This window comes from Phascolarctos cinereus, unplaced genomic scaffold (assembly GCF_003287225.1).
Source record: "Phascolarctos cinereus isolate Bilbo 61053 unplaced genomic scaffold, phaCin_HiC Scaffold_4;HRSCAF=312, whole genome shotgun sequence".
NCBI classification, from domain to species: domain Eukaryota; kingdom Metazoa; phylum Chordata; class Mammalia; order Diprotodontia; family Phascolarctidae; genus Phascolarctos; species Phascolarctos cinereus.
Genome location: NW_027555847.1, coordinates 661719639 through 661731865, shown reverse-complemented (window position 1 = coordinate 661731865; position 12227 = coordinate 661719639). Strand labels below are relative to the sequence as shown.

The 12227-nt window shown below is 46.8% G+C and overlaps 1 protein-coding gene across 2 annotated transcripts in view; it reads left to right on the top strand.

The window, feature by feature from the left end:
- VAV1 (vav guanine nucleotide exchange factor 1) overlaps positions 1–12227 on the top strand; it is a 39705-nt gene that overhangs the window by 7521 nt on the left and 19957 nt on the right. For both annotated transcript variants that reach the window (XM_020971239.2, XM_020971237.2), the window contains exons 2-8: positions 5313–5429; positions 6408–6466; positions 6803–6871; positions 7139–7247; positions 7352–7447; positions 7551–7619; positions 11721–11824. In XM_020971239.2, the coding sequence (XP_020826898.1) occupies positions 5313–5429; positions 6408–6466; positions 6803–6871; positions 7139–7247; positions 7352–7447; positions 7551–7619; positions 11721–11824 (623 nt within the window). The remainder of the gene's footprint in view (positions 1–5312; positions 5430–6407; positions 6467–6802; positions 6872–7138; positions 7248–7351; positions 7448–7550; positions 7620–11720; positions 11825–12227) is intronic.

Genomic DNA, 12227 nt, shown 5'->3' with positions numbered 1-12227 from the left:
ATTGGCTGGAGCCAGATTACAAAGGGCTCTAACTGTTGAAGAGAGGAGTTAGCATTTTATCCTGAAGGCAATAGGGAGGTATTGAAGCTTCTTGAGAAGGGGAGTGACCTGAACTTTAGGAATATCTCTCTATAGGGAGGCAATCTGATCTAGTGGAAAGATCCTTGGACCTGGAGTGAGGAGACTTAGTGACTGCTATTTTCTAACTCTGTGACTCTGAGCCTTCTAATTGTTATTATTCTTTCCCTTCTGAAATGATTTTGTTTTTTAAAATAAATTTTTAAATAATAATAATAATAATAAATAAAATAAAATTTTAAAATAAATTTTTATTGATGTCTTTTATTTTTTACATCACCTAAATTGTCCCTTGTATCCCCTCTCTCTCCACCTCTCAGAGAGCCATCATGTATAACAAAGAATTTAGTTTAAAAGAGAAAAAAGAAAGAAGGAAAAAAACCAAGAAAACCAACTGATATACCAAAAAAAAATCAGAGTCTTTATATATATTCTTATGCATTCATGAACCCCCACCCTTGTGAAGGAAGTGTCTTCTCATAGCCCTTCTTTGGGGACAAATTCATTCTTTGCTGCTCTACTGAAATTATTTTCTCTATGTTTTTGTATTTATTGGTCAGGATCCAAATTTTATCTTCCTAGTAGAATGTAAGCTTACAGTCAGTAACTACATTTTTGTGAATCTATTTCTAGCACCTACAACAATGCCTATTACCTCATCTGATTGAACTGGATTGATTTAGGGCAAGGCCTTGTTGAACCTCAGTTTCCCCATATGCAAAATAGGGATACCAATACTCAAAGTTATTGTGATGTAAGTGCTATACTAATATTATTATCATAATATCATCAGTAGTTAAGATGGATTGAACTGCCTTTGGAGTTAATGAGCTCCCCAACACGAGAGGTGTCCGAACAGAAGTCAGAGGCTCCCCTTCCAGGAAGGCTGCAGGGGGGATTCCTGCATTGGGGAAGGAGGTTGGACCTGGGAGCCTGGGGGTCCTTGAAAGCTCAGAGATTCTAGGATTCTTTAAGTTGCTAATTTTGCTGAAACATGAGTTAGTGAGGTGAAAGAATGCAGGACCATGGCATCATAGACTTAGAGCGTGGAGTCCAGGACTGAGGCTAGCAGGATGCACAGCACACATGAGCTCTCTGGTCAGACAGTCAGGCTCAGTCTGTGGCTTCAGAGGGAGACAGCAGCTGCAGGGGGTTTGCTGGCGGAAAGGGGCCTCCCCCCTAGGCAGGGCCTATTCTGGGCTGTCATTTCCTGTTTCCGGCCTTGTTCCCAAGGGCGGTGGTTGGTGGGGAGTGAATGGGTACCCTCCCCCCCACCCCCCCTAGGTTTGAGCCACATTCCCCGTGGCAGGTCTCCTCTTTTCACTGCCCGGAGCTGAAGCCTGCCTGCAGTAGGCAGCTGAGCCTGGACAGGAAGATGGCTTTTCCTCTTTCATCCCCTTGTGGGATCTGGGCTGTGAGGTCCCTCCCACCCTCACCCTGGTAGAGTTAGTGAGAATGTCCTCTCTGCTGTCTAACCCAGGTACCTGCTGCTGCCCCCCCCAGGAGCCCTGGGGCTGGGGCTTGGGTCATAGTTCCCTGGTCATAGGGCTGAGGACAACCATCAGTAGGCCTTTGACCATCAGCTGATCTTCCACGGGTCAAGGAGGAACTTCCCCATTCCCTCTTCTCTCCTCTCCCCTCTCCTCTGTCCTCTCCCCTCTTCCCTCTTCTCTCCTTTCCCCTCTCCTCCCCTCTCCTCTTCCCGTCTCCCCCCCTCCTCACCTCCCCTCTGCTCTCCTCTCCTTTCTTCTCCTCCCCTTTCCTGTCCTCTCCTCTGCTCTCTTCTCTTCCCCTCTCCTCTCCCCCTCTCTCCTCCTCTCTTCTCCTTTCCCCTCTCCTCTCCTCTCCTTTCCCCTCTCCTCTCCTCTCCTCCCCTCTTCCCCCCATCTCCTCTCCCCTTTTCTCTCCTCTCCTTTCTTCTCCTCTCCTTTCCTGTCCTCTCCTCTGCTCTCTTCTCTTCCCCTCTCCTCTCCCCTCTCCTCTCCTGTCCTCTCTTCTCTACTTGCCTCCCCCTCTCCTCTCCTGTCCTTTCTTCTCCTCTTCCCTCCCCCTCTCCTCTCCCCTCCCCTCCTCTCCACTTCCCTCCCCCTCTCCTCTCCTGTCCTCTCTTCTCCACTTCCCTCCCCCCTCCTCTCCTGTCCTCTCTTCTCCTCTTCCCTCCCCCCTCCTCTCCTGTCCTCTCTTCTCCAGTTCCCTCCCCCCTCCTCTCCTGTCCTCTCTTCTCCAGTTCCCTCCCCCTCTCCTCTCCTGTCCTCTCCTGTCCTCTCCTCCTCTAATCCCTACTACTTGGGCGGCTGAGGCTGGTGGATTACTTGAGTTAGGGAGTTCTGAGATACAGCAGGGCTAAAGCTGATTTGATGTCCATACTAAGAATGGTACCAATATGGGGAGTCCCTGGGAGTGGGAACCACCAGACTGTCTAAGGAGGGGCTGCCCTGCCCAGGTTCCTATTCTGGTCAGGGGTGACACTGCACTGTGAGTGGCCACTTCACTTCAAGCCTGGGTGAGATGGGCAGACCTAGTCTCCCTTCTGCTTCCCCTCCCAATAAGAACCTAATAATAATAACTAACATTATACAGTGCCTACTATGTTTCAGGTGCTTTATAAGTATTATCCTCCCTTCACAACAACTCTGTGAAATAGACACTTTTATTATCCCTATTTTTACAGATGAGAAACCTGAGGCAAAGAGAGGTTTAGGGACTTTCAAAGGACCACACAGCTGAGGCTGGATTTGAACTCATGTCTTCTTGACTCCAGGCCGGTCTCTAGATGCATTGTGGCTCTGAGGTTACAGGCTCAAAAAAGAAACAGTCTTTGACCTCCAGAAGCTCAGACCGTGTCTGCAGAAATAGCACAAGGACATATAAATTTATCCATTTTTTTCCCCTACATCATGGTGAGGGAACTCCCAAGGAGGTGACAATTGTTTCAAGCCCTGATGTCACATAAGTCCTCTGAGCCCCCCTCCCCAGACCAGGGTGTGGAGAAGGTTGGGGACATACTGAAGCCAACTCCGAAGCACCCTGCAAGAGGGATCATTAGATTTTTGGAAATCTAAAAATGATAAAAATCAGGTCTGATGTAATCATCTAGTCTTAAGAAAGGGAAGGGAAAAGTATTAATGAAGCAGACTGCTCTGTTAGTGAACAGATCATATTGCCTCTCCTCTAAATACATTAAAAAAATGCAATGGGGGTGCTCCCCCTTTTGGGGGGAGTAGATCAGGAAGGCCACGGAGGCAGTAGCATATGTGTGGAGCTTTAAAGAGGAGACAGAGGGAAGGCAGTCCAGGGGTGGGGGACTAGCCAATGCAAAGGCACACAGAGAGGAGATGGCATGTTCTGTGGTAGAGTGAGTGAAGAGTAATATAAATAAATCAGGAAAGGTAGGTTGGATCTAGGTTGTGAAAAGCTTCAAATGCCAAACAGGAATCTGTATTTGATTCCACAGGAAATAGGGAGGTAGAGAAATTTCTTGATCAGGGCAATGACATGGTCAGATTTGTGGGTTTTGGGGGGGTTTTTTTGCTTTTTAGTGAGGCAATTGGGGTTAAGTGACTTGCCCAGGGTCACATCACTAAGTCTCAGTGTCTGAGGTTGCATTTGAACTCAGGTCCTCCTGACTCCAAGGCCAGAGCTCCATCCACTGTACCACCTAGCTGCCCCCAGACTTGTGTTTTAAGAAGCGATTGGAAGTGAGAAGTCTGATGAGGAAGCTGTTGCCATAGTCCCAGTGAGAGGGAACAAGGGCTTGAGACAGAGGTGAGAGATGCTAGGGAGGCAGCATTTGGCAACTGTCCAGATTTGGGAGTGAGGGAAGAGTCAAGGATGATTCAGAGGTGCTTGAGAGCTGGCCAGCCAGAGTTCTTAAAAGGTCACCACCTGAGACCCTTGATCTATGGAGCCTTTTCACCTGAAATACTATTTTTAAAATTATCTTTTTAAAATTCTTTTTTCTCTTATATCTAAATATCTTTAGATATTTGGAACAGAAAAGAGGACTATATATGAACCTATCTGTGCTGCATTGTCTGTTTTTTAAAGAAAGCATACGTTAAGGCCTGTATCAGTCAGCTAGGCAGTCCAATGGATGGAGTGTTGGGACTGGATTCGGGAAGATCTGAGTTCAAATCCAGCCTCACACACCTAATAGCCATGTGACTCTTGGAAAAGTCATTTTAACCTTTCTTTATCTCAATTTCTTTGACCATAAAATGGGGATAGTAAAAGCACGTACCTCTATGGGTTGTTTTGAGGATCAAATGAGACAATATAGCTGACTTAGCACTATGTCTGGCACATAGAAAAACAATAAATGCTAGATATTATTACTGTTATTAAATTGAGCACAATAATGACAAAACTGCCCTGCTTGTCTACCTCCTTCTGCTTTCTTTGGAACATTTCTTGTTTCTTCGTTCTTTCGTTTCTTCTTTTTTTGTGCATCACCATCACTAACTACCAGCTCCACCTCCCCCCAACCCTTCAAACGTTTTCCCTCGTAACAAATAAATACAGTCATGCAAAACAAGCCCCCACATTGGCCATATCAAAAAATGTCTGTCCTTTTCTGTCCTTCTAGCCCCTCCAGCACCCTTCTATCAGGAGGTGGTTCATGCTTCCTCTGTGGGTCCTTGCATGAGCCTTCTTTGGGCATTGCATGATCCCAGTCTGGAGTTTCAAAAATAAAATTTTTGTCTACCTTTGCATTATTATTATTATTATTATTTTTTTGGTGAGGCAATTGGGGTTAAGTGACTTGCCCAGGGTCACACAGCCAGTAAGTGTCAAGTATCTGGTCTAAGACCATATTTGAAGTCATGTCCTCCTGAATGCTGGGCTGGTGCTCTATACCTTTGCGTTATTGCAGTCATCCTATGAATTGTCTTGGTTCTGCTCACTTCTCAGTAACATTCCATAGTGTCCTCCTCGGTTCCTCTTTATCTCTCCTTTTTGTCGTTTCTTAGAGCACAATGATACTCTGTTTCGTTCAGATGCTAGCATTTGCTTAGCCTTTCCCCAACTGATGGGTGCCAGCTTTGCTTCCAATTCTTTGACACAGCATAAAATGTTGCTGTAAATATATTTGTGTACGTGGGCCAAGATCTTGCTGCCCCGCTGCTAGGGAGGGAGCCTTGCTGCTAAACTTTGGGTGGGATGGAGAGGGTGGGGTTGGCACGGGGCTCAGGGCCCATTTCCACCAATCCCCTTTACTCCTCTTTCTCTTCCAGTTCCTTTGCCTCAAGAACATCCGTACCTTCCTGTTGGCCTGCTGTGAGAAGTTTGGCCTTCACAGAAGCCAGCTGTTTGAGGTCTTTGACCTTTTTGATGTGCAGGACTTTGGGAAGGTGAGTCCTTTGAACATCTGGCCCTTCCTGCCCTGACCTTGTAGGCCTTTCTCTAGGACCAAGAGGAATGAGCCAATTGGATGCTTGGATTATCAGAACCCATCTAAAATCACTGATGCCCGACTGCTCCCCATCTCCTCCAAGTGAAAGTTCAACATCCCAAAGTTTGAAAGAAACTAGCCAATGTATACGTGGGGGGGGCGGGCGGGGAGTGGCCAAAGGAGCAGGATGACTGAATAGAAAAGTTGAATTGCATAAGCTTCAAGTCCACCTACTATGTATGAGTGGAGAGAGCCTGGTCTGAGGCATGGTGGGGATTTACATAAGAAAGAGAAAACAGAGATCCTTAATTTAGTTGAGGAGAAGAGGGAAGGAGAAAAAGAAGTCACTGATTAAATGAGTTGAAAGGATCTGGTAAAAGCAACTCTTGGTAAAGGAGGCATCAGAGATTTGGAAGGGTGGGTTTAAGGGAGAGGAGTTCAGTTAGACAAGGCTTCCTAGAAAGGGGGAGGGGCTTTGAGTATGGGTGTTCAGGATTCGTGACTTGCTGAGAAAGGAGGAAGAGAGAAAAGGTGGGCACTAGTACTCCTTGCACAGGAATGCTGGACCTTGGGAGTAGAGATGCAAATTATATGGCTCCAGGGTTTTTGCAACTATATCTACCGGTGAAAAGTTAATGGATAACTGGCTTGGGGGACTCTAGGATTCCTGAGGCCTTAGAACCTGCAAATCCTGGATTTCCTAGATTCATAGAGTTTTAAAACCCCAAGCTCCTGGACTCTTGGAAGTCTAGAGCTCTAGGCTCTAAGGGGCTGAAATTCTGGGATCTAGAAAGATCAGAAAACTGGACAGTTGAAACTAAGGTTCTAGGGGAGCCCAGGCTTAAGGGTTTATCAGAATTCATGGTGCTCATGCTAGGGGTGGTTATCTGGCTGGGCCCATCTTGGTCTCCATTTCTGAGTTGTTTTTCATGTCCAGGTAATCTACACCTTGTCAGCTCTGTCATGGACAACAATTGCCCAGAACAAGGGGATCATGTGAGTTCAATCGTTTTTTTTCTTGCACATGGTAGCCTCAGGCTCTGCATTTCTAACCCCCTCCTCTTCCCCCCTCCCTCCCATCACCTAGACCCTTCAGTTTTGGTCCTCTGGCTGCCTTCCTGTAGTGGAGACTAATGTATATACAGGGTTTTTTTTTGTTTGTTTGGGTTTTTTTTTTTTTAAACCACACCTTACAATGCAGATAAATGTGAGTAATGATAATGATGTAGCCAGAACATGCAGAAGTCCCTGGGATGGGGACAGAACATCAGCTCACTGCCCAGGGAATGTACCACAGCCTTCTCATCCTAGCTCTCCCTCTCTCCTCCCTAGGCCCTTCCCCACAAATGAAGACAACCTTGGGGATGAAGACATCTACAGTGGACTGTCAGATCAGATTGAGTGAGTGACTCCTGCTGGGAGATGGATCAGAAACCAGGGAGCTTTTCCAGCAGCTAGAGACTAGGCTTCTCACTATTCCTTGACAGAAAGAGGGAGAACAGGGGTAGCTTTACCCTCAGGGAGGCCACAGTAGGAAGGCATAGATAGAGCTGTTGGTAATCAAGGAAGGCTTCCCAGAGGAGGTGATTTGGTAGGGCCTCTGTAGGCCCTAGCTTTGGGCACCAGAGGAGAGGGGTATCATGTATGATGAGCATGCCTTCCCCTAAGTGACACTGTGGAGGAAGATGAGGACCTGTACGACTGTGTGGAGAATGAGGAGGAAGAGGGAGATGAGATCTATGAAGACCTCATGCGGACAGAACCCACACCCATGCTGGTAAGTTGGGGGTGTGTGGTACCCTGTCCTGGGTATGAGAAGGGGCTGATGAATGACCCCTGGAAGGGCCTCCAAAATGTATATGCACCTCCTCTCTTTCTCAGCCAAAGATGACAGAGCTGGACAAGAAGATCTGTTGTCTCCGGGAGATCCAGCAGACAGAAGAGAAATATACTGACACACTCAGCTCTATCCAGCAGGTGGGCTCCTGGCCTGGGGTGGCCTAAGGGATGTCTGTTCGGCCTGGTCTGCGGACCCTTCCCTCTTCTTCTAGCTCACTGCTCTCTCTTCTCCAACCTCCAGCACTTCCTGAAGCCCCTGCAGCGGTTCCTAAGATCAGAAGACATAGAGATCATCTTCATCAACTTGGAGGTGAGCTTAGCCAGCCCTTGTCTGAAGTCTTACCAGGGCTCTCCCCACTCCAACTTTTCTGGCCCATTCCCTTCATCCATTCATTTATTCACTCCTTCTACCCTTCATTCAGCATGGTAAAGTGTCCAGAATATCAGAGCCAGGAAGAACCAGATTCAAATTCTGTCTCTGGCTGTATGACCCTGGACAAGTCACTTAGGGTCTCTGAGCCTCACTTATCAATCTGTAAAATATAATACCTGTAATATCTACCTCATAGGGTTAAACCAAGTCAAGAAAAGTTTATTAAATACCTACTATGTGGGGGCAGCTAAGTGGCATAGTGGGTAAAGCACTAGCCCTGGAGTTAGAAGGACCTGAATTCAGATCTGGCCTCAGACACTTACTAGCTGTGTGACCCTGGGCAAGTCACTTAACCCTGACTGCCTCAAAAAACAAACCCTACACTGTGCTAAAGAAAGGTAAAATACAGTGTCTGCTCTCAGATTGCTGACAGTCTTATGAAGGCAGAGAGACAACATGCAAACACCTATATATAAAGAAGATATGGACAGGACACATTGGATATAATCTCAGATTATATGACATTAATGTGCTGCATAAATGTCACCCATTATTATTTAGCAAGCAGTTATTAAGCACCTACTATATGCAAGGCCCTGGGTTCAACACCGGATCATTATGACACAGACCAAGTTCTGGAGGAATTTACTACAAGTTAATAGGGGAGTGCAGAGAGTCAGCCACATAAATAGTTGTAATGTGGGTGCCAAGGAAGGGTTAAATAAAATGTTATGAGAAATTTAAGGAGAGAAGGATGGCTTTTACTTGTGGAGTTGGAGGGTCAGGGGCGGCTTCATGGAGAACTTGGTGCTTGGGCTAACCTTGAAGGAAAGGAGGCACTTCAGCAGAGAATGATGGGAAAGGCGTCGTTCTAGGCCTAGGGAGCAACATGAGCAAAGTCAGGGAGATGGGAGAGGGGAGGATGGGGTTGGGAGTGCAAAGGCATGAAATTCTGATAGAGTGTGATGTATGTAAGACAGGTTAGAAGTACCTGAAAGTTCTTGTGTGGTATAGTTGCAGCTGGATCTCAGGAAACTTGTTCTGGCAGCTGTAGGGAGGATGGCTAAGAGAAGTGGGAGGTTAGAGGCAGAGAGGCCAGTTAGGAGGCTATTGGAATGGCCCAAGGAAGAGGTGATCATCAGGGTAGTTACGGTGGGAATGGAGGCAGGGAGCAGATAGCAGAGAAGGGGAGCTAGACTCAGTGGGAACCAGGGACTGTTCTGATTGGATGTGGGGATTGAAGGTAGGGAAGAGTCACAGATGATGCTGAGGCTTTTAGCCTGAGTGATTGGCAGTCTGGTGATACCTTCAACAGAATTAAGGGAGTCGAAAGGAAAGGGGAGGATGTTAAGCAGAAGATGATGGGTTCAGTTTTGGACATGTCAAGTGTGAAATGCCTGGATACCAGTGTGGCACAGTGGAAAGGCTGCTGGATTAAAAGTCAGAGAATCTGGGTTCAAATCCCTGCTCTCCCACTAACTGCCTGTGTGACCTTGGCAAGTCGCCTGACTTCTCTGGGCCTCAGTTTCTCCATCTGTAAAATGAAGGGGTTGGACTAGATGGCATTGAAGACCCGTTTTAATTCTAAACACACGATCTTATTATGGTGCTGTCTGGATGGATGGGTCTAGCAGGTTGGTGAAAACAGAAGGCTAGAGTTCAGGCAGAGGCTGGGGTGGAGATTGAGATGTGGGAATCATTTGTGTAGAGTTAGTAAATGGAGCCTAGGAAACACATGAGATGAGGAGGGCAGAGTGAGTAACAGAAGGGAGAGAAGAGAGCCCAAGAAGGAAGGGGAAGGAAGGGGAGGAACGAGCACTCAAGAGACGGGGAAGACCTGGGGGCCAGGGACACACAAGCCAGGCAAGGTGTGGGGACAGGGAAGATTGGAGCAGAACTTCAGAGAGACACAAGAGGAGGGTGAGGACAGAAAAGGACGGTTCTCTGCCTTACTCAGGGCACAAAACTACAGAGAAATCCCAAGCCATAAGTTCGGGGGTGGGGAACCTGCAGCCTTGAGGCCACATGGTACCTTCTAGTTCCTTTTGACTGAGTCCAAGTTTTACAGAACAAGTCCTTTTGTTATGGGGATTCATTCTGTGAGGTTTGGATTCAGTCAAAGGGCTGCGCTTGAGGACCTAGAGGGCCACATGTGGCCTGGAGACTGCAGGTTTCCCACCCCTGGGTTAGGTTGTCCTTAGGGCTGGAGAAAGGATGCCCTGGGCTCCAAACCAGACCTCAGAGGGACAGAGAAATTTTTTAATGGTAAGGCCACTGATGGTGAGCCAGGGAACCTATGACTTGGTCATCTATGTATGTGGTGTGTGCCTGTGTACGTGACTCTGTGGGTACGTGTGTGTATGTGTGTGTGGTGTGTGTGTGTGTGTGTGTGTAGGTTCCTTTTGAGGGGTATCACATCAAAGTAACTATTGGTCTGAGCCTTATGGGATGGAAGGTTGTCGATGATTTTAGATTCAGATTTAATAAGCATTTATTAAGCACTGTAATAGACACTATTAAACTACTGTGCCAGGCACTGTGCTAAGCATTTTACAAATATTATCTCATTTGATCCTCATGACAACCTTGGGAGGTAGTAGGTGCTCTTATTACTCCCATTTTATGGATGATGAAACTGAGGCAAACAGCAGCTAAGTAACTTGACCAGGGTTAAACAACTAGTAAGTGTCTGAGGCCAAATTTGAACTCAGGTCTTCCAGACTCCAAGTTAAGGGCTCTATCCACTGGGCCACCTAGCTGTCTTTAGTGATCTTTTCTGTCCTGTGGTTTACCTGATCCTAAAGGAGCCCTCATATCTCCAGATCAGCCCCTTATCCCTCACCCATCCCCACATCTATTTGTTGATATTTAATGAAGATAAATGTAAAATTTTCTAGCTGGGGTTCGAAAAGCAAACTGCTCAAGTGCAGTTTATATGAAAAGGACTTGGGTGTTTTAGTGAATGGCAAGCTCGATACAAATCAACATGGTGCCCCCCAAAACTGCTATTTTATTTGGCTGCATTAAGAGAGGCACAATGTCCAGAAGAAGGCAGGTGTTGGTCTTCCTCTGCTGTGCCTTGGTCTAATCACATCACATCTGGAATACCGGAATACCATTCTGGGTGCCTCATTTTAGGAGGCATATTAACAAGCTGGAATAAATCCGGAGGAGGGCCACCAGGAGAGTGAGGGGTCTGGATACTAGGCCATTTAGAGTGGATTGAGGAAATGGATACCATAAGGTTATCATTGATCTAGAGTTGGAAGGGGCCTGGAAAGTCATTTAGTTCAAATCCTTCATTTTATAGATGCAAAACTTGGGACTAGGCAGGGTAAATGATTTGTAGTCATACAGGGAGTAAGGGGCAGGTGTGAACCCTGGTTTCTCTCACCCCTCTGAGTCCAAATTCAGTGTTCTGTCCAGACATTTATCCTGGAGAAGAGAAGACTGGAGACTGTGGGGAGACACAGAATAACTGTCTTCAGGTATTTGAAGGCTGTTGTGGAAGAGGTCAAGCTCTCCCTGACCCTACAGTGCTACATGAAAATGAGATATTGATTGTTGATGTCCTTAGTTCTGTTCGGCCCCAAGGGTTAGAGCTAGATGCAATGGGTGGAAGCTGCCCAGAGATTGATGTAGGTCTGATGTAGGGAAATAACTCAAATTCCTAACAGTCAAAACTCCTTCAAAGTGGAAGGCAGGAGGTTTCCCCATCCATGGGAGTCTTCAGAAGGAGTGGGGATGGTCAACTGCAAGGGATGTTCGGAGGAGATTCCTAGTCATGTGTGGGCTGAACCAGAGCCAGGGGTCAAACTCCGATAGAATGGGGGCCACCAATCCATACATAAGGATCTCTGCCAGCCATGTATGGACTTAGTTTTCAAATAGAATATTCTTTGTTTAATTACATTTTGATTTATTTTGTTAAATATTTCTCAATTACATTTTAATCTGGTGCCACATACCTTGTGTTCGACACCTCTGTGTTGGTCCCTGTTACCTCTGAGATTCTTTGATTCTCTATTTTCTGCCCAGGACCTTCTCAGTGTCCATTGCAGCTTCCTGAGGGACCTGAAGGAAGCACTTTCAGCCAGTGGTGCCCCAGACCTTTATCAGGTGTTCATCAACTATAAGGAAAGGTGAGACTGGAAGGGGGAGGGGAGGTTAAAGGAACTCCTGCTGCCCAAGCAGATGCTATGTGGCCTCCAGGGCCCCCTGCCCACCAGCCACTGTGGGGCTGTAGAGCTGGGTTCCAGTCCTGACTCAACCACTGATTGGCTGTGTGGTTTTGGGTAAATCACTCCCCTGGGCTTCAACTTCCTCCACAGTCAAATGGGGGTACACCAAGGCTGAATGGCCCTCTGGGGTTAGGGGAAGGGAGGTCCAGGCAGAGATACTGAAATTCCCTTGGGCTCTCAGCGGTGTGCTAGGGCCAGTTCAGCTCTTGAGAGCTGATCGTTAAATTTTCAGTGTGAGCATTTACATCGGAAATTGGCAAACATTACAAAAAAGGGCTTAATTTATTGTTTTGTTAATTGTCTA